Genomic DNA, 20,552 nt, shown 5'->3' with positions numbered 1-20,552 from the left:
ACCCCAGTTGGGGAGATTAACTGGTTCTACTTCAGGCGTGTGTCCACGGAGGCCCAACCTAGACCTAGGAAGGGAGCACGCTGGCGGAAGTGGGGGCAGTAAGGGCCACCTGAATCCCTTCCCAAGGCAGCCCTGCTTGCAAGAAGGCCGGGGTTGGGGGAGCCTACACCAGGCTTAAGGGGTAGTCAGCCCAGGGGCTGGGATGCTCAAATGTGGGTATCTGTTGCCTTTCTCTTACAGATTCTGTTTCCCAGAAACTTCTCCAGCCTCAGGGAAGGTCACTCCACGGAGCTACTTGGGCTAGGCATGCGTGGGCAGGCAGGACCGGTGGGTGCCTACAAGGGAGAGGTGGGGACTGAGGTGGGTCCTTCCATCAGAACCGGGCTCTCAGGGGTGGCCCAGGGTCCTGCTATACTCCTGGGAGGGACTTCTTGGGTCAGCAGGAGGGCACAGGAGGGTCATCAGGGTCCTGGGCATCCGGTCGGCAGCCTTGACAGCCTGGCTGGTCAGGGGCAGCCTCTGTGTGCACTTCATCCAAGCTCTGCAAGGTCAACACCAAGTGGAGAAGCTCTTTGTTAGGGCCTCAGGAGGAGTGAGGTGGGATCATATTCAGCAGTGAGATGAACCATGCTGATGGCCAGAGTGCCCAGGATGTCCAAGAGGGTGAGACCCAGGTGGCAGGAAGGGGACATAGCCTTGGAAGTGACTAAAACAGAAGTCTATAAACTGGGGTACCAAACCAGGGCTTCAGGAGGAATGTAACAGGGATGATGGTTCCAAAAAGTCAATCTGCAGATCCTTACTGTCCACACTTTTTCTCTGACTTTCTCCCACTTTGTAAACTGAAAAGGCAAAGGCCTTCCCTAGCCAGAGCCTTGCCCCTGGGAGTGTAAGAAGTCCCGGGCTCCCAGGAAAGAGGCAGTGGGGAGGGTGGGGGAAGGTTTTGTTCTCTCCTACAAACTGTGTTTCCCAGGACCCCAGGCTTTGACACCTCAGCTCTCTGTGACCCAGGGCCACTTCCCCTCCCAGAGGTGCCTCACCTGGAAGCCAGGCACAGAGGGCCTGTCCTGGGTGGGTGCGGGCCTGCACAAGCCCAGCAGAGCGGCCGTTCACTGTAATAATATAAAGACGTGCGCATTCGGGGTAGTAGGGCTCCTGCTCAACCGGAAACAAACCCAGTGAGCCCAGGGGCTCGGCATGGGTCGAGCCCACAGAAAGAAAGTTGACCCTGCAGTTGGCAAGTTCAGGGAGTACCAAGGAAAATTGTTTCGTTTTTCACATTTTTGTGGGGGTCCAGCGCACACTGCGAACACCCACTTTAAGTTACAGCAGGATAAAAATTTACTTAACGTGTACGCGCGAGGAACTGCCACCAAGAACAAGACCCGAAGCGGGTCCACGGGCCGAATCTTTGAAAACGCAGAAGAAGGGCCAGGGCTCCCCGTTTTCACCCTTGTGGCGCACCGCTGGAATCTCGGGCTAGGGACTTTGATCTCATTCCTGCCCCTCACTGGGCGGATGGGAAAACTGCCTGGGCGGCGAGGGCTCCGGGCAGAGCCAGTAGCACCCCGTGCTCCTCGCCAGCTCTGGGGACTCGGCGCGCTCTCTCACGAGGAACTCGTGAGCCCGGACCCGAGCCTGTGGTGGGAACAGGAGGTGGTGGGTAGCTGGTGGGCAGGCGAAGGTGGGTAGAAGGGGGCGGGGCCCAGCGCAGCTCCTCCCCGGGCGGGGCCGCCCCTGCGCGCGCTCCGACGCTCCGCCCCTCGCCCTCCCCCCACACACCCCGCGCGCCCCCGCCAGGCTAATTAGGCGCGCGGTTTGTTTACAAACATGGGCGCCCGGCAGGTGCGCGCCGCCCAGACAGTGAGCGCCAGGGGTTCGAGAGCGGCGCCCCAGGCTCCGGGGTGCTCTGGCAGGGGTGGTGGCGGCGGCAGGCAGGCGCTGGGCCTCCCTCCCGCCTTTTGCACGCCTCCCGAGGCATCAGGAAATTCGCCCAGAGGCGCACGCCCCATGCGCGGGAGGGGGCGCAGGAGGACCGCTCAGGGGCCCCAAGTCGCCGCCGGCGCCGCGCCCCGCCCCCGCGCGCCCCCCGGGCCTGGCCCGCTCGCGGCCGGGTCGGCGGGGCGGGCGGCGGGCGGGGGCGCGCGGGGCGGGGCGGGGCGCCGGCGGGGCCGGGACATGTAGTCCACACGCCACGGCCTCCCCTGGGCGGCCCCGGCGCGGGCCCGGCCGCGGACTACGACTCCCGCCAGGCGCCGCGGCGCAGCGCATGAGCCCTGCTCGGCTCCGGCGCGTCTATTATGCTGCCGGGGCCGGCGAGCCAAAGAGGAGCCGGCCGCGCGGGCCGGGAGGGGACGGCCGCCGGAGCCGCAGAGGCCAAGTACGCCTTTCTCTTGCTTCCTTGCGCGCGCGGGGCGGCGGGCGGCGCGGGCGGCGGCGGGCTGGGCGGGACGGGGAGCGCGGCCCCGTGCGCCCCGCGCAGGCCTCCGGCGCGTCCGGGGAGCCGGGCGCCCGGACCGCCGCCGCCTTTGTGCGCGGCCACGATGCAACAAAGCGCGGCGGCGGCGGCCCGGGGTCGCGGCGGCGGCGGCAGCGCGGGCCCCCTCCCCTCCGCCCGCGCCCTCCCGGCCGCCCGCGTCCCGGGCTCGGGGGCGTCGCCTCGGCCGGGGCGCGCAGCCCGGAGTTGGCACGGCCCGCGCGCCCCGCGCCAGCGACCTCCCGCGCGCCCTCCCTCACGGAAAGGATTTTTTCCCCCTTTCCTCCGCCCGCCATCTTTCGAAGGGGGGATCGAGGAAGACGCGGAGGAGAAGGTGCTCTGCGGCGCCACTTTCCCCGCGCCCGCCCCGCCCGCCCAGACTCCAGGCGGCGGGACTCGCGCGGGGGCTGTCGCCGCTCGCCGCGCCCGGGGCGGGGGGCGAAGCCGGGCCCGGGAACCGACGGCTTGGCGCGGAGGCCGTTTTCTCCAGAGTTCGGGGCCCGAGCTGACTTTGAGCCCTTTGGAGTTGCCGGGTCGTTGCAGCCCGGCCAAGAGGAGACCCAGTTCCCGTTTTGAAGTCAGCGTGAAAAGCGCTTAATCCGGGCGAGGTCGAGTTGGAGCGGGAGGAGGGGGGTGCGTGCCCTCCTTCCCACTCGGGGTGGGCCCCGGCCTGACAGCATGGCACAAGCCCATCGAGGGGGGAACGCTCACCCTAAACTTCACGCTTCCCCGCGGCCCTCCTGGGCTCCCCGTGAATAAAGCTCTGGGGAGTCGCTCCTTCTCCACCAGCTGCTCAGACGGAGGCAGGGCCGTAGTGGAGGCCTTGGGCGGCCAGGGGGCAGTTTGGAGAAGATGAGAGGCGGGCACGGAACAGCTCCGCCAGGAGACCCACCTGGGGCGGGTCCCGTGTTCCATCCTGAGGGGTCCCTTCGTTGGGCGCAGGCCTTGGCCGTCCCGCGGCCCTTAATTTTGGGTGAAAGTTTTCTACCCAGAAGTTCTTAACTGGGCCTCCTCCCGTGTGTTAACTGGTTTGTGTCTGCAGAGTTAGTGGAGGGGGTGGGGAGTGGTATTGTGTGTCAGTGGGCAAACTGCCGGCTGGAGGGCAGGAAGCTAGTAAGTGCAGGACTCTCCCTCGTCCCTCCTCTCGTGTCCCCTCCCCCCGCTGAGGACGAAGTAGAAAGTTTTCTTTTCACCCTGCACTGTCGGTTTTCTCCTTGACTCTTTCTTTAAAATGGGGGTTCTTTTCCGGGGTCCATGCAGTGGCCTGGGGAGATCCTGAAATCCACACAAAATCGTCTGGGTGGCGCGTCTCCTGGGGGAGCAGTTGGCTTTCAGGGGGGTCAGGAAAATGCCTGAACTCCTGCAGGGATCAGTCCCCAGGCGTTAGGGACCTCTGGCCCTCCCGGCCCTCCCTCCCGCAGCCCTAGTGCGGCCTCTCACTTGCAAATAAAGCTCTGTGTTTGCCCTTGTCTGTCTTGAGGCCTTGATGTGAGCTGGTGGTTACAGATCAGGAGAGATAGGGCACACGGCGTTGCAGGTCTGGAGGCGATGCTGGGCGGCTTGGGGCATTTCTCCCTGACCTTTCTGGTAACCTCGGGGGGCCCAGGGAGCTTGGAATCCTGCCGCAGCAGCTCCTCGGAAGCTCGGGTCCAGTCCCAGCCCCCTGTAGAGCGTCGATTTTTGTTTTGTTTTTAGAAAGTGGAGAAGTTGCTTTTTCACAACAGCAGCAGCTCACGCGTGTTTCGGAAGTGAGCTATGAATACGAGGGGATTTGTAAACACTCTGCTCCGCCTGGCTGGCCCAGCAGAGTGGTTCTGGGCAGAAAGTGAAAGTAGGGGGGCGGTGAACAAAGTGAAGCGACTGGCTCCCGCTGCAGCCCGCCCGCCGCCGCTCCTGCGCCCTCTTCCTCCAGGCTGGCGAGGTGCCAGCCGCCCGAGCCCTGTGCCCGGCAAGCGGTGAGGTGCACGGCCATTTCCTGCTTCTCTGGGCAGAGCCTTCCCCGGGGAGTGCTGGCCGCGGCTCTGAGTAGAGTGGTTGGTGCAGGACTGATGGGACGCCGCCGCGGGGCTGGCCCGGTGTCTGCCTGGTTTCCATCCACCGCTGGTGGGCCCTGTTCTTGGGAGAGCTCCGGGGGGAGCTGGGCTGGATCAGGAGCAGGGTGGCCCAGACCCAGAGCCCACCCTCCCCCAGCGAGCGGCTGCAGCTGGGCACTTGCCTGAATCCGCTATGCAAGTCACTTGATTTTCGGGGCAGTTCGGTGATTGGCTCGGTAGTCCTGGTTGGAGAGTAGCCTGGTCCTCCTCCTCTGTCTCCCCAGCTGATGGGCCAGCTGTAAAGTGCTGGGACACCCAGGGAGGCCCCTTGTACCTTGTGTCCACAGGCAGGTGTCCAGTTGGAGCACCCTTGCTTCCAGAGGAAGCTTGGCTGAATCGTGGCAGGAAGCAGCCTGCCTACTGCATGCAGCCTTCTGGGAACTTGGCAGGGGAGCCCCAGCGGCTGAGGGCTGCTTGGGAGCCCGCCCGCCCTCCCTCCCATGGCTCTGCCCCTTGTTTCAATGGAGGAGGTCAGCAGGTGCCAAGGCAGCGCTGGACGGCCTGGCGCGCTTGGGTCAGGGCTGCTGGTGGGTGTCCAGGTGCTGAGTGCTTTGTTGAGCCTTCTCAGCACCCGCTTGTGGCGAAGCCCTTGGCGCCTGCACCTTTGCTCTGGGTGCCTGTGCCCCTGCACCTGAGCAGCTCGGGGCTCTTAAAGGCAAAGCGCCACCTTTCGGGGGCCCCTCTCAACGTGCGTTCATCACAGAGATGGTGGGAGCAGGCGTTTCTCTCTTCGCCAGGGTTTACATGGCCCACAGGAGAATCGGCTCGCAGCCTCCCTCCTCTCGAGGGCCTTCATAGCCTCGAGTTGCAGAGATGCACCTGGGAGCAAGCCCCCCCACCGTGGCACCGGGAAAGCTCACCCAGGGTGATGAGGCACCTGGGTGGGTGCTTTTCCAGCCCCTGGGGAGCACCACGCGGCTGCGATGGCGCTGCCGGTGGCCCAGTGGGGTTCTTCTGCGAGTGTCAGAAGCTGGGCTTGATGGCCCGTGTGGAGGTGTTTCCGCAGTGTTGTTCAGGAGGGGTGTGGACACCTGTGTCAGGGGCCAAGCTGTCCTGAGGAGCTGGGGCTCGGGAGTCCCCCCCAAGGTCCCCAGGACTGGAGCCTCGGGACTCAGAAGTGGGAGAGTCCCCACCTTCTGTCCGGCCGAGTGCGGCACCTGCCCCTCACGTGGTGCCTGCTGTCCCCCTGGTGGTCCCCACTGTCCCCCTGGCGGTCCCCGCATCTGTGGTGCCATGCAGCCAGACCCAGTGATGGCGTTACCAGGAGGAAGAAGAACTTGAGGGAACCCTGGCCTGGCAGTGTCTCGGAGGTGAAATGTGGGTGCGAAGGGAAAGAAAGGGCAGGGAGGGGGTGCCGCCCAGCCCCTGGCCTGCTTATGCCATCAGGCAGAGCCCTCCTGGTGCCAGCCTGGTGCCAGCAGCTGCACGTTAGAACTCGGGCTGTGCTGGCTGTGTGCGCCAGATAAGGTACACCCCACTCTGTGCTCTGATGTCTTAGCTGCCACCAGGCGGTCCCTGCCGGACTGCTGTGGGTCTCGGGTGGGGAGACACAGATGACTGTGTGACCATCACCTGGGGTGACAGGGTCCCCCGCAGGCTGGGAGAGGCAGCAGGAGCACTGGGTAAGCGTGCAGGCACTTGGGCTGTGGTGCCCGGCGTCCAGGAGACAGCTTATCCTGGGAGTGGGCGGCAGGGCAGGGCCGCCAGGGTCGCTCCCTGTGCCCAGAGCATGTGCCCGTCCCTCTCCAGGACTTCCAGGCTCTTCACTGCCTTCCCATGGGAGCACCTGCTGTTCTGGAAGGGCGTGGGCACCTGGGGACATGTTTGCATTGGGCGGTAGGACATGAGAGCCCAGCACGGACCCTGGTTCACCAAGGCTGGACTGTCCTCGGGCCCACTCCGGGCTGGTGCCAGCTGGCCACCCCTGGTCCTTGGCATCAGGACTGGGCAGTGGTCAGGGCTTCCTGCCTACCCCCAGGCCTATAGGCTCTGTGGCCACCCAGCTCCTCTCAGCCTCATTTCCCAGCTGTCAGGCGGGGTGAGGGGGGCACTGCTCTGTTTGCGGGCTGCTGCTTGGGGTCTGAGGTGGAGGCCTGGCTGGAGGAGAGGGCCTGGTCAGGCCGGGATGCAGCGACAGCGAGGTGCTTTCTGCTCGGGGTTTCGGGTCCGCTAACACGCAGGGATCGGACATCGAGTGGAGGGTGTTCTGTTGGGATGAGCGGATACGGCGGTGTGGGCTGGGCCTGGTGCAGGTTTGGGCCCCACTGAGCGGGGTGTGGTGGGCGCGTGCTGGGCCCCTGGTCTTTTTGACAAGGGGCTGGTCAGTTGCTCTGGTGGTCCCCGCCCCTACCCTCTGCAATCCCCAGGAGACGGATTTGGAGAGGAAAGGTGAGGGTGTGCTGAGTGGATGTGGGGTGGGGTGGGCCGGGCCCCGTCGTGTGCAGCAGTGACCTTCATCCCATCCATGCATCTGTCAGGCGGGGCCCTCCTGGCCCAGGTACTGGTGGTTTGTAAGGTGGCGCACATTGAGGACGTGGGTTTGGATCTCATCGGCCGGCTGTCTTAGGAGAGAGGCTGGCGGGCTCTTTTCTCCCTCCCTGCGATTGAACTGGCCAGTGCCTGTGGGTGGCACCCGGCCCTGGGCAGAGCCCCCCGCAGTGCGGTGCTTGCAGCCCAGCCCCCTGCAGGTGCAGCTGACCACCTGGCCTCAAGTATCCTCTGTGGGACCGACTGACCCAGAGAGGATGGTCCCCCTCTTCCCGCTCCAGGCCGCACCATCTTCACTCACTGTGTCCCCTGAGAACATTCCCCATCGAGTGGTGGGTCCCTTGTCCCCTTCCCAGCCCTATGGAAGGGGTCATCGAGGGCAGTGGGTGGGTGGCCTGTCCTCAGGGAGGTGCCCTGCAGGGTGCCCATTGGGATCCTGGGGGTCCCCAGGGGAACAACGCCAGGTCCTGGCTGCCAGGTGTTTGGGCTAGAACCCAGCGTTTCTGAGAGAGAGAGAGTGTTTGCGCGTCTCCCTGGAAGCCCTGTGGGGCTTTACATCCCTCAACGTGCGTGTTGGTTGTAGTGTTTCTTCGTGTTCTTTCTGTTGGCTTTTCTCGGGAGTGGTTTGGTTGAAAGGTGGTTGGGGTCAGAGCCTCGGGGGTGAGGCTGGCTGGCCTGACTCCCGCAAGGAGCAGGGAGCCCCAGTTGGCAAGGTGGTGGCGACCCCTGGGGCCGGTGTCTCAGGTCCATGGTGAGACAAGGGTTCCAGAGGAGAGGAAACCTTCTGAGGTGGCTTCCTCCAGGCAGGCTAGGGGGCTGGGGGGAAGCATAAGACTTCGGGGAAAACTGATTGACAGGGCACGAGGAGCTGGGGTGCTGAGGTGCCAGGGTGCAGCGCCAGAGGACATGGGGGGCATCTGGGAGGGGACCGTGGCTGCAGGCCCATCAGCAGACACAGAGACAGACCTGGAGGTGCCCCGGACTCTGACAGGCCTGGGCCTGTTTGGGTCCACTGCTGCTGGAGAGTAGGGGCGATCTAGGCCTGCAGTGGGCTCGGGGCCCTGGTCCGGGCCGCGTTCTCCGGGCAGAGGCCCTTCATATGGCAGCCTGGTGGCACTGCACCCTGCCTGGGCACGGTGTGTGGTGTGCACAGCCCAGAGTGTGTGCGGAGGCCCCTGCTGGCCCACCTGACCTCCCCTGGGCCTCCCTGGGGTCCCTGCTCCGGCCCCGAGGGAGGAGGCAGTTGGCCTCGCCTGTCACTCAGGCTGACCCTGCCTGCCCGCCCGGATCTGGTTTCCTGACGCCTGGCGCCCGCGGGCAGAGGAGCTGGGGCAGTGGGCCTGGCCCCTTCCTGCGGCTGACCACTCCCTTTTCTGCTGGATTATTGCAAGGGTTCTGGGAGGTGGTGGAGGATCTGGGGGTCTGGTGGACGGCCTTGTTCATGGCCTGGCTCTGCCTCTTTCTGATGGGGTGACCTTGTGCCCCTTCACCCCTGAGCCTCTGTTCTCACCTGGAAAGTGGAGCCCACGTGACCCCCATCAACGCCAGGATGGGGCACATGGTCATGGGGCCATGTAGCATTGGGGGTCCCCCAGGGGCACAGAGAGAGTCAGCCCACCTCCACTCGCCTCCAGGATGGCAAAGTTTTGTCCTTGTTGCCGGCGGGGCGGGACTGGTGGATCTGAGCAGGGCAGGAGGGGTCCCTGCCCCCGACCCCAGGCCCTGCGCTAAGGTGAGGGAGTTGCTCCCTGGCTTTTTTCCTGCCTCTCGTCGCCCTGCTCAATGTCAGTGTCCCACGCAAAACTCCCCTCCTCCCTGGAGGTGCCTCAGGAGTCCCTCCTTCAGGCCTGACGCCCTCCACCCCAGGAGCCTCCAGGGGACCCCCTGCCCCTCCATCTGCCTCCTCCTCTGACCCCAGCCCACTGTCCGGCCTCATCCTCCCCCATGGCCGTGGTGCTGCCCCCGATGCTGGTGAGGGGGCGTCCGCCTGCCCCTCTGTCCAGCACCCCCGACGCCCCTCGAGGTGCGGGATCCGGGCTGCCCAGGAGCGCCCAGCTCTGCCTGCCGAGGTCCTGCCAGTGGCCCGGCGCTGTGGCAGCAGGGCCGGAGCCGCCTCTGCTGGTTGCTGGATGTTTTTCCACAGCGGCCCCTGGACACAGGTCCCCACACTCTCCTTGTTTGTCCAGGACCCTGAATAGCCCTGGCCTTGAGTGTCTTCTGACATATCCCTCTGCTTTAAGTGAGCCTACAGGGGCAGATCTCTGTGTTTTACTTAGGATTCCAGTTCCCCGGGAGAGAGGAGGCTGGGCCCAGCCGGGAGGTGGCCCGCGGCCTCCAGGCCCACCCCACCCCAGAGCCGGGGGCACTTGGGCCCCCTCACCCGGTCTGCGGTCACTGGCCAGGTGTGTCCGGCACGGTCCCTCATGGAGGGGTGTGTGTGACCCTGGAGGGTGGGTGACTGGTCAGTGTGCCCCCCCCCGGCTGGCTGGTTGGTGTCCAGGCCTTTCCTCAGGACCCTGCCAGAACACCCGTCTCTGGTCTGTCCTTGGTGTGCGGGGCTTTTGTGGCTCGTCTGAGAGTTTCCGCTCTGGGCGGTTTCAGATCCTCTGGCTTCAAGGGAAGGTTGTTCCTTCACTTTGACCTTCACCCAGATTCCCGGGCAGCCCCTCCGCCAGGGGGGAGGTCCTCTGAGCCTCACTCAGTCTCCCCTCTGCGTAGCCAGGTCCCATCCCTGCCCTGCTGTGCCAGTGCAGAGTGGACGCCCCATGAAGGCTGCGCCCGGGCGCCCTGCCCTGCGGCCAGGCGGGCATCCCGGTGGCGGAGGGCTGCCGGCGCGGGGGCGTGTGGTCTGTGCCGTGAGGAGCCTTTGCAGCAACGTGGCTGCCAGCTGGGGGAGCAGGGCCTCAAGGCTCCTTCACGGCGGGCGTAAAACTCCTGTTTTACGTGTGCTTACAGAGCCCACGTTCGAGAAGGCTGGTTTCCAGCCCGGCCGCTGATGAGTGGGCCTGGTGGGCTCTGCTCCCAGCGAGATCGAGCTGCACGGTTTGCTGCTGGGTGCTCACCCCCAGGAGGTGAGACACCCCCGAGCCCGTGGGGGCGGGTGGGGGTGATGGGGACACCTGACAACTGACATATTTGATGTCTCAGGTCTCACCTTAGGGCACTGGGGTCTGTTAGGCCCCTGTGCTTCACCACTTGGATCTCCCAGTCCCTGTTGATTTGCCTGAGTGCATCTCAGCCGGGGTCCTCGTGCCCTGCCAGGCAAGGGGGGAGAAGGGTCACATCCCCCAGGTCTCACAGTTGCTGTCTGGGTGGTGGACGCAGGGTCCTGACCACCTAGGGAAATGGGGGGTCACCCATTTCTTCTTGGTGGGTTGGGGGCTTTCCAGGGTGACCAGGAGAAGCCCCCTGGTTGGTCCTCCAGACCACCACTCATTTCATCTCCCCATCCCCCATTATCACAGCGAATTCCAGACCTATGTCCTTCATAAGGCTTTCAGTGCGCATCTCTGAAAGATGAAGCCTCTAAACGAATTACAGCCACAGAACCACTGTCACCCCTGAAGGTTTACCGTGGAGCCCAAAGGATCATCAGATGGGCAGTGGGAAAGTAGGCGCCCCTCGACTCACTGCTTCACAGGCGCTTCTGGCAAACTGGCCCAGGGCGCAGGCACTGGGGTCGCGCCCGCTGCCTCGCCGGACCCTGAGGGGGAGCCGGCCCCGGCCAAGCGGGGGCCGCGCGAGGGGTCCTCACTGGCTGGAGCAGCCAGCTCCAGCAATGGGCCGCCTTCCTCTGTTCCAGCTGCGACCCCAGAAAACTCTTGGGGGCGGTGAGCTTTTTCCCTCATTCTTTTACAGCAAAAGCTGACCCCTTGTAGCCAATGAAAGGCCATCAGTGGTCCTTGTTTATCCCCAGAGTGAATGTTCGTATTTATTCGGAGGGTTATCTCAGACCCTGGGAGCCAGCGGTGTCTGTAGGAGACCCCCACCCTGTGGGATGGACCCCCATCAGGACGTGCCCGGGAGAGCTTGGGGGAGTGGCAGGGTGGTCAGGCTCTGACCTGTGTGGTGAGGCCGCGGCCGCGAGCCAGGTGGCGGTGGTCACTTCCGGCCCTTTCGTGGTGGGCGTGGCCTGCTTGTGTCCCGAGAGGGCCGGGTGCTGGAGTGAGGGGAGGTCGGGGCCCCCCGGGCTCACTGGCTGTCCCGGGAGTGTGGGTGCCCGGGGGCCTTGCGTGGTGAGCGCCCTGCACGGGGTGTGCCACTGGCAGCTCGGAGTGCCTGGGCCACAGTTTCCCCATCTGTGACCAGCACCTGGATGTGCCCACCTTGGGCTCCCGCTGGGCCTTCTTTGCTCCTTCTGTGGCCCCTCCTGGTGTCCCATCCAGCCACGATGGTGTAGACCACAGGGACAGGCCAAACTCTGAATTTGCCTAGTTTCCCTCAGTCTGGGGGCCTGGAGGCCCTCCACTGGGATCCCCTGGAGGAGGAGGGCCTGCCAGTGGACACAGGAGCGGCTGAGCCAGCCCCCACGGGACTTCTTTGTTTCTTCTTTGGGTCCCCAGCCAGTGAGGCCAGGTGGGCTGGGCAGCCACGCCTCTGTCCTGGGTGGGGCCTGGTGTGGCCGAGGGGAGGGGCTGGGGCATCCCTGTTCCCATGTGGAGCCCAGGCCTGCCGCGCCGAGGAGGTCACGTGAGGGACCAGTACCCACCGGGAGGGCAGGGGGAGGGCTGGGGGAGGAGCGGGAGCATTCCTCTGTGGAAGACCAGCTGTCTCTGCACCTTTGTGGCCTCCCTCCCGGCTCCAGCCAGGGCTGCTCGGGCGACCCATGGTTCCCTGCTGGGACCACGCAGAGTTGGGAGGAGAGTGAGGGGCCGGTCCTGGTCCGTGGGGCCGGGCAGCCGAGAGCAGGGGGAAGGCTGTGTTTGCTTTGGGCAGACGTGCTGTAAATGTCTCCAGGGGCTGGGTCCTTCTCCAGTGTGACCGCGTGTCTTCCGCGTGGCACGTGGAGGCGGGTGTACAGGGACCTGTGGGCTCTGTCCCTGCTCCTCTGCCGTGCTGTGGCCCCTCTCCAGGTGGCTTGGGAAGCTGGGCATCTCCTTTGCTTCCACCCAACGGGCCAGTGTCACGCAGCTCTCTAACCATTGTCCAGGGTGTCCCTGGACCCCATGTCCTTGTGGGCGGGAAACCGTGTCTCCATACGTGGGGCTGGATTGGGAGCACCAGACAGGTGCTGGCTGTGCCGGAGGTCAGCCAGCAGGGGCGATGAGACAGACCCAAGTGGGTGCTCCTTGCTGCCCTTTGGTGTGGCCCCCTGTGTGCACACCTCTGCACGTCTTTGGCCAGAAGTTAGAATCTGGCCAGGGGCTTGAGGGTGCTGCTGGCCCGGACCTGCCCCCAGGGCCCTCTGGGTGGCTTGGCCGCCGGTTGCTGGTTCCTTAGCTGCCCGGCTCCTCCTCTCCCCTGTGGTCACCCATGATGCCAGGAACCAGGTCAGGGAGGCACAAGTCCTGGGTTTATGTACCCGAAGCCCCACGTGGGCAGGCTCTGGACACACCCCAAGGGTGGAGGAGCCTCTGCTTTGTTATCCATTTGACGGGCCTGGTCACTAACCTCGTAGGACCATGTGGGGTCTCACCCTCGGCAGAGGTGAGGCCGTAGCTGACCAGCACCGTATTTCTTGGTGTTTCTCCGCTGCCTCACCCAGAAGGGCAGTCAGTGGGGTCCGGGCCAGGCGCGGGTGGGGCCGTGCTGAGAGCACTGGGGACCGTAAGCGCCCTGGGCACAGGTTGGGGGCGGCTGCCTGCAGTCTCCCCTGTGTGTTGCCATAAGCCCCCCATCGCTCTTCACCCCCCATCTGTTGCTGGTATTGGCTCATGGCCAAGTCCTGGCAGAGAGTCAGCGGGGGCTGGAAGCAGCCCGTGCCTTCCCGGTCTCAGATGTGGCCCTGACTGCTGCCCCGACCAGGGAGGCTGGGGGTGAGGGACAGCGCAGCTGCTCTGCGAGTCCCTGGCCGCCAGCAGGGAGCGTGGGCGTGCCCTTGGCCTGTGTCCTCGCCCCTGTGCCGCCCGGACAAGTGGGCGTCTGGGAGAAGCGGGCGTGGCCGACTGTGCCCTGGCTGGGGGCCCCGCTGAGGATGGGCTGCCTGCAGGGTCGTCACGGCCCCAGGATTTCCCTGGGTGGGGCACGCTGGGCTGCCTGGCCTGTCCCTGGGCCCTGGAGGAGGAGGAACGAGCTTGGACTGGTCTGAGTGTTCCTTCCAAAATAGAAATCTCTTCACGCTGTTTTTCCCCACTAAAGTATTATATTCTTAAAAAGAACCCCACCCATTTAGAGTCACAAGCAGAAGGGGAGCAGCGCCCTGGCGGCTCGCGGTGGGCGGGGTCCCGGGCGCGGGCGGCTGTCCCTCTGCGCCTCCTGAGAGCATCCTGAGGCCACATGCCCTCCGGCCCCCAGTGTGCTGGAGCCAGCACCTCGTTTCCTCGGCAAGGCCAGTGTCGCCGCAGCTCCGCCTGGCCTGCACGCGTGGCCCGCGGGCCCGGGCTCTGTCTCCGTGTGAGTCGTGTGCTCCGGTGGGGGCGGCGTGGCCTCTTCACTCACTGCCACCCCAGAGGGGACAGCGCCCCGTGACCTGTGCGACCGTATGGCCTCCTCCGGGAGCCGGGGGTGTCCTCCCGCTGCAGAGGGGTCTGGCTGGAGCTCCCCGACGGCCCCCGTTGCCAGCCTCCTCCCCAGCCACGTGGCCCTTCCCAGGAGGTGGGTCTTCTGGTGCCTGGGGTGGAGGGGCTCGTGGGGGGCCCCAACCTCTCACACTCTAGCTGCCCTCCCTTCCTCCCTGTCAGGCTGGTGCCCAGGCTGTGGGGGACAAAGGACGAGCCAGGTGCCTGCCTCTGCTGTCAGGGGTGCTGTGTGCTACCACCTGGCCAGGGGGTGGTAGCGAGGCCACAACCCCTGTGGTCATCCCCACGTACCTGCAGGTGGGGCACCTTCAGTGGAGGTGCTGGGCATGGCACTCACATTTGCAGACCAGGGGAGGTCCCATTGCCTTATGCAGTCCCACGGGTGGCGGGGCGTCCACCTGCCAGACATGTGCCCGGCACCCTTTGCACGTGTTCCCTCTGAACCTCCTAGACACTGCTGGGGTGGCTGCTCGGGCCGCTGTGGAGTGGCTCAGGTCTCCTGTGCCTGTGAGGTGCTCGTCGAGCGTGTACTAGGCCCGGCACTGCTCTCAGAGTTTCGCCACGTTGTCTGGGACCCCCGGCACTGCCGAGGGGGCACCTGGGCCGGGCTGGTGTGAGGCCGGACACAGGAGGCCACTCTGTCCACTTGACTCAGGCCCGTGGCTCCTCCTGGGCGGGATGGGCAGCTGTGCTGTCCCTGGGCATCACCCCAGGACCGGGGGTGTGTTCCTGAGTTTGCGCCAGGAGCTGGTCTCCTCGGCTGCAGATCTGGAGTGGTCAGTCTCTGGTCAGAAGAGGGGGGAACGTTGAGGGCCAGGCCAAGGATCCCCACGGTAACCCAAGCCCATCCCTGCAGAGAGCCGTGCCTGCCCGTCCCTGTGCTTGAAGGAGGCTGATCTGCGCCTTGGCCAGCAGCCTTGGGCCCTTCCCGCGGACCCCATACCCACCCAGGTAGTTTCAGCCCCTGGCTGAGTCCTGCCTTCTCCCTGCTCCCCAGTCCGTGCAGCAGCAGCCCTACACCTGGGGGCCCAAGCTGCAGTGGGCCGGCTTCTGGGCCCAGGTTCAGGAGTGGCAGGTACAGGGACCCTCACTCGGAGCCGCTGCAGCGGTCACAGCAGGACTGTGCCGTGGTCGGTGTGTGTCCAGCACAGGCCCCAGTGCCTTGTGTGTTGGATTCTTTTAGTCTCAGTGAGCCCAGTGGGGACACGGGGACTGGGCCCTGCAGCTGGTGACGGGCAGAGCTGGGACTGGGACCAGGAGCCTGGCCCCGGCATCTGCTCGGCAACCCTGAGCTGCCCGGCGTCTGGGAGGTTCCAGAGGTTCTAGGAGGCACTGACACGTGGTGGCATCGGAGCAGAGGAGACCAAGAAGGCAGGGGAGGGCACAGGCCTGTGTGGCTGCAGCAGCCAGGACAGGGAGATGAGTCACTGGTCAGGTTGGGCCCCGCAAGCCGGAGCAGGACTGGCCATGCTCTCCCCTGGGGGCATTCGGGCCACCAGAGTCTTGAGCAACTGAGTGACGTGATCCAACCTGGGCTGGTTTGGCCAGGAGCACCGCTGCTGTGTAGAGCAGGGCCATGCGGCAGAGGGCAGACCTGTGGGGGGTTCATGGAGACCCCAGCGGGAGGCTGCTGGGGTGGGGCAGTGAGGGGTCAAGGAGGAGGGCTCAGGCCAGGCGGCTTTGTGTCTGGTGGTGAGATGCGCTGGGGGCCGGGCGCTGCCAGGGGCTTGGTGAGGTGGGGGAGCTTGAAGCTGCCTGCTTACCTGGGGAGAGCACGGAGCAGGGGAGCTGCTGGCCCCCTAGAACGGCAGGCGGACCGGGGCACCTGGTGGGTGCTCCCACAGCGTCCCTTGGATGAAGGGTGGGCGAGCGGGGCAGCGTCGCTTGGCGAGTGAGATGTGCCCGTTGTCTTAAGTCCTGTTCACTCTGGGCCGGAGCGGGAGAGGGTTGCTGGTCAGGGTTGAACAAACAGCTGCCTGGGGGAAGCCCTGGTCTGTGGGGCGCTGACAGCTGTAGTGTAGACACGCCCACGTGGCAGGCCACGTGGTCGATACCAGCTCGAGAAGGTCTCTAAGTTTTAACCATCTGCTTTTGCAGGTTGTAGAAGGGCTGGGTCCAGCAGCCGACACGCACCACTCTGTCCCTCCTGAAGGCCCTCTGGCCCCCACGCAGGCCCTGCGCCCAGCCCACCCCGGCTGAATGCAGTAGTGTGCACAAATGCTGCCCGAGTCCAGATTCCGTGTGCAGCCCCCAGTGCGTCCTGCACCCTAAAGTAACAGCAGGGCCACCGACTTCTTCCCCAGACGTGGCGGGCTTTCGATGTTGGGGGCGGCCCGTTCATCCTTACAGCAAAGCATTCATTTCTCTGGGCTGCAGTCGGTCTCTTGGTGACTCGTGGGGCAACACTGGCCACTCCCTCCCCAGCTCTCCCTCAGAGCATCCTGAGGGCCGGGGTTCGGTCTTGCAGCCCCTCACTCACCCAGGATGCAGGGCCACATCCACTTCTCCCACCCCCACGATTGGCCGAGGTCCGGCTGTATCACAGCCTGGCGCCATCACAAACCAGAGCCCGTTGTCGTGGCTACATTAGAACCGCCATCTTTGCGGCCTCGCTTAAGAGGGTCCTTGTGCTGCACCTGGTCCGAGAACAGTCTGCCTCCTGGACAGGCTGTTAGGTCGATGTGGTAGCTCTGCGTGTGGATCATTCCCTAAACAATTGCTGCAGTGGAGAGGAGTGCAGAGTCGGCCCCTGGCAGGCAAGGGGCTGGTGGGCAGTGAGCCGAGGGTGGCCACGTCCTCGGTGCCCGCCTGGACGGCCGCCTTCCCGCCCTCACGTTCCGCACCCACTCCGGGGACACGTTCTCTCCCTTCCCCAGCCTGAGAGCATCTGGGGGAGCGTGGTCCTGTGACAGGTGAGGAGTGGCCAGGGCGAGGGGTGCACGTGCCTGGCCTGGCCTCGCCATGACCGCACGGCTGTGCCCAGGGAGCCGGCTGAGGCTGGGCGAGGCGGCGGGCCCAGGGTAACCTGCCTTTCCCTGCTGTCTCCTCCCCTGCAGGTGCTGCGGGGTTGGGCCCAGAGATGGGATGTGGCGCCTCCGTGGGGCGCGCAGAGGAAGCCAGGGCCTCCCCGAGCCGCTGCTGTGACAGCCAGTGAGCGAGCAGCTGGAGGATGTCCACCACGACGACGGTCGCCCCCGCGGGGATCCCGGCGGCCCCGGGCCCCGTGAACCCGCCCCCACCGGAGGTCTCCAACCCCGCAAAGCCCGGCCGCAAGACCAACCAGCTGCAGTACATGCAGAACGTGGTGGTGAAGACGCTCTGGAAACACCAGTTCGCCTGGCCCTTCTACCAGCCGGTGGACGCCATCAAGCTGAACCTGCCTGTGAGTGGCCCCCTCCCTGGGACCCCTGCCCTTCTGTCAACCCGACTCCTGGAGGCTGGCCCCTCTGGCCCGGGCAGAGGTGGTGCTGGGGTGCGGCCGGTCCTGTAAGCCAGGCATAGCCCAGGCTTCGGGAGCCCAGTGTCCGGCAGAGGACAGCCTGGGACACGCAGTGACCAAGAGGCAGAGAGGACACTTAGGGGCGTTGGGGGGCTGGGGGCAGCTGCCTCCAGGTGGCCTTGTGGGTGGGAGCAGGGGGAGCCGGAGTCGACGGGGATGGGGCTCAGAAGGAGAGGGTCACCCGTGCCTCCGTCCTGTGCCCACACCGCCGTGCAGCTGACGCGTCTGCGCGTGAAGCCACGTGCTCAGAGCGGGCGAGGCCCGCTTCCCCAGGGGTAGCGCCCCAGCTGCACGCCCCAGGCGGCCTGACCACCCGATGGCTTTCTTCTTTGGCCCGGAACAGAAGAACCCCGATTGCTGCAAGGGGTAGCCAGCGGCCTGGGCCGCTCCGTCCCTGGGCACCAGGGGCCCTGGGGCCGAGTCTGGAGTCTGGGGAAGGGACTTGGCCCCACGTCCAGAGCACAGAGCCGTGCTGGGTCCACACACAACCCAGTCGGCCGAGAGGCCTGGCAGGGCTGTGTGCTGGCCGAGTGCCCACCCCAGACCTGGCAGCCACCTGCCCTGAGGCGAACAGGAACTTGGCCCGGCCCCGGCTCCGCGGGACGACTGCCTTGTGCACCGTTGCCACACCTGGAATCGCAAAGATCCCTATGCCAGAGCCAGTGGTGACGCCTGTGAAAAATCTCTTTTCCTAGGATTATCATAAGATAATAAAAAACCCGATGGACATGGGGACTATTAAGAAGAGGCTAGAGAGTAATTACTATTGGAGTGCGAGTGAGTGCATGCAGGACTTCAACACCATGTTCACAAACTGCTACATTTACAACAAGGTGAGGGGACGCAGGTGCCCCCACGCGGGGAGGCCGGGGCCGGGAGGGGGTGCCCGCCCCGGGGTGGGCCAGGGCCGACCCCAGGGTGGGAGAGGGTGCCCGCCTGGGGGTGGCACCGTGCAGCGGCTCGAGCGCAGGCCAAGCTCAGCCCTGGTCTGGCCGTGGTCCCCCTGAGGGGCTCCCACTTGCTGCACACTGAGCGGTCGCCTCGTGTGGACCCCACTCCTGCAGGGAGACGAGGGTAGAACAGCCTCTTCAGAGGGAACCGTTGCACACCAAGTGCTATAACACGTCCACACCCGGGGAGAGAGGGTAGAGCTCAGTGGCGGAGCACGTGCCAAGCACGTGTGAGGTCCTGGGTTTGGTCCCATGCCCTCCGTTAAAAAATGGACATAAATAAGCATAATTACCTTCCGTGACCCAAAAGGAGAAAAAGGATTTAAAATGTCCACATCCTTGGACCCAGAACCTCTACCTCTGGAAACACTAAAGGAATCGGTGCGGGCCCGTACGTGTGCGGGGAAGGTCCCAGCACCTGCACACGCAGCAGTCGGAGGTGGGCCGAGCACAGTGTGACGCCCCCTCACAGCTGCCCATGATGACGCGGAGCGCTGGTGACGAGGGGGTGTGTCTGTGGGGTGGTTCTCAGCGGGAGGAGCGGACAAGGAAGTGTCGTAGGGTCCCGGTTTTGTGGGGTTTCTGTTTAGGGGTGATCTGGAGTACTGAGCTGCAGCCTCTCTTTTTTTCCCCACACGATGGGATGAAGAGTGCGTTTTGAATGCTTCTGAGAGTTTCCATGTTAAAGTATGTTCTTTTTGGCCTCCCTCCTGCCCCACCAGCTCTCCTAACGAATTTCTAAAATAAACATTTTTCAGTGGGAAGGGTAGAGCTCAGTGGTGGAGTGCATGCCTAGCATGCACGAGGTCCTGGGTTCAATCCCCAGCCCCTCTATTAAAATTTGTCATCATAATAATTAAGTAAGCCTGATGATGGGTAAATAAGTAAGTGTTTTTTTTGAGCTGCTGTCAGCGCTGTCTGCTGCAGACACACGGCTCCTTTCCAACGTGTAACCCCAGCTCTCCCATGTCTTCAGCCCACAGATGACATAGTGCTAATGGCCCAAGCCTTAGAGAAAATTTTTCTGCAGAAAGTGGCCCAGATGCCCCAGGAGGAAGTGGAATTACTACCCCCTGCTCCAAAGGGCAAAGGCCGGAAGCCAGCTTCGGGAGCCCAGAGCGCAGGTAAAGGGGTGGGCCGGTCTAGGCTTTCTGGCCTGGTGCCCCAGCAGGTGGGCTGGCCGCTGACCACAGCATCCCTTCTGAGGGGCCCTCCACGCCCTGAGCTCCGTCTCCCCATTTGGGCAGTGACAGTAGGTGCTCTGGGAGCTGGGCCTCCGCTGTCAGGCCCGCAGGCGTCCTGGTGGTCTTGCTGCCTCTGCCTTGGAGCCTGCTCTGGGGAGGGGACCTTGTTCTGACCATGTCCCTGCTCGGCTCCTCCTGGCCCCGGCTCTCCCAGGAGCCACGCGGTCCCTTTTCTTCTCCTAAAACCTTGCCTGTTCTGCGCACGTCATGCTCCTTGCGACATGTCAGGAAGCCCTGTGGGGATCAGGGTTAGCACCAGGAGCCCTGCGGTGGTCTTACCTGGTCCCAGAAGCCAGAACAGGGTGCATGCGATGGAGGCTGACTGGCGGCCCAGCCCTGGAGAGCGGCCGGGATGTGTCACGCTTTGTAACAGGGCTGTGGCTGTTACGTGACTCCATCGGGTCCCTTGGCTGGTCTCCTGGGAATCTGAGTTAACCCCTGGCTGCTACCGAGCAGGCTGCCCGGCCCGTCCGGCTCACTCAGTCGTTCAGACCAGGGGCGGGGTCTCGGGAGGAGGGGCTCACTTTGCTGGTGCCGGGCACTTCCTGGATGGAGGGGTTGGTCGCAGAAGCTCCCAGAAATGCCTGGCAGAGCCCAGCCAGCTCAGCCCTGTCCCTTGTCTTCAAGGTTCACAGCAGGTGGCGGCCGTGTCCTCTGTGTCCCCAGCCGCTCCCTTCCAGAGCGTCCCCCCTGCTGTCTCCCAGACGCCTGTCATTGCTGCCACCCCTGTGCCAACCATCACCGCGAATGTCACATCGGTCCCCGTGCCCCCGGCTGCTGCCCCGCCGCCCCCCGCGACGCCCATCATCCCCGTCGTCCCTCCCACGCCTCCCGTGGTCAAGGTGAGCGTCCCCAGGGCGTGACGCCGCTGAGGGTCCTGGATCCAGGCAGGGGTGGGGCTGGCGGGGGAGCGCCACCGCTTCCCCCGGGGCACCGACCGCTCGCCGGGCACTTGGCACCTGTGACTCTGGAGTGGCTCCTTGGTGCCCGCAAGGCGGGCCGTGGTTCCTGACACGGACGAGGAGCCCGAGGCCGGAGCTGCAGGTCACACAGCTGGTGAGGGCGGCTGCGCTTGGACCCCTGCTTCTCTGGCCTCTGCAGCGCGTGGGTCGAGGTGGGAGGGCGC

At 64.9% G+C, this 20,552-nt stretch overlaps 1 protein-coding gene and 1 long non-coding RNA gene across 4 annotated transcripts in view; one reads left to right on the top strand and one right to left on the bottom strand.

Annotated features, from left to right (window-relative positions):
* The first annotated feature begins 2,226 nt into the window (after window positions 1–2,226).
* BRD3 (bromodomain containing 3) overlaps window positions 2,227–20,552 on the top strand; it is a 32,846-nt gene continuing 14,520 nt past the window's right edge. The window contains exons 1-5 of one of the 3 annotated variants that reach the window (XM_072960503.1): window positions 2,227–2,380; window positions 16,790–17,115; window positions 17,928–18,065; window positions 19,213–19,306; window positions 20,054–20,268. In XM_072960503.1, the coding sequence (XP_072816604.1) occupies window positions 16,903–17,115; window positions 17,928–18,065; window positions 19,213–19,306; window positions 20,054–20,268 (660 nt within the window). In that variant the 5' untranslated portion in view covers window positions 2,227–2,380; window positions 16,790–16,902. Of the gene's footprint in view, window positions 2,381–16,262; window positions 16,646–16,789; window positions 17,116–17,927; window positions 18,066–19,158; window positions 19,307–20,053; window positions 20,269–20,552 lie in introns of those variants that run through there. The other 2 variants (XM_072960500.1, XM_072960502.1) reach the window with 2 other exon arrangements.
* Window positions 13,338–16,261, bottom strand: LOC140696199 (uncharacterized). The gene is made up of 2 exons (XR_012072367.1): window positions 15,497–16,261; window positions 13,338–14,517 (listed from the first exon to the last, which is right to left on the bottom strand). It is a non-coding gene; the product is annotated as an uncharacterized lncRNA (long non-coding RNA).

This window comes from Vicugna pacos, chromosome 4 (assembly GCF_048564905.1).
Source record: "Vicugna pacos chromosome 4, VicPac4, whole genome shotgun sequence".
NCBI classification, from domain to species: Eukaryota; Metazoa; Chordata; class Mammalia; order Artiodactyla; family Camelidae; genus Vicugna; species Vicugna pacos.
The sequence above is the reverse complement of the archived record's forward strand: the minus strand, read 5'-3'. Positions and strand labels throughout refer to the sequence as shown.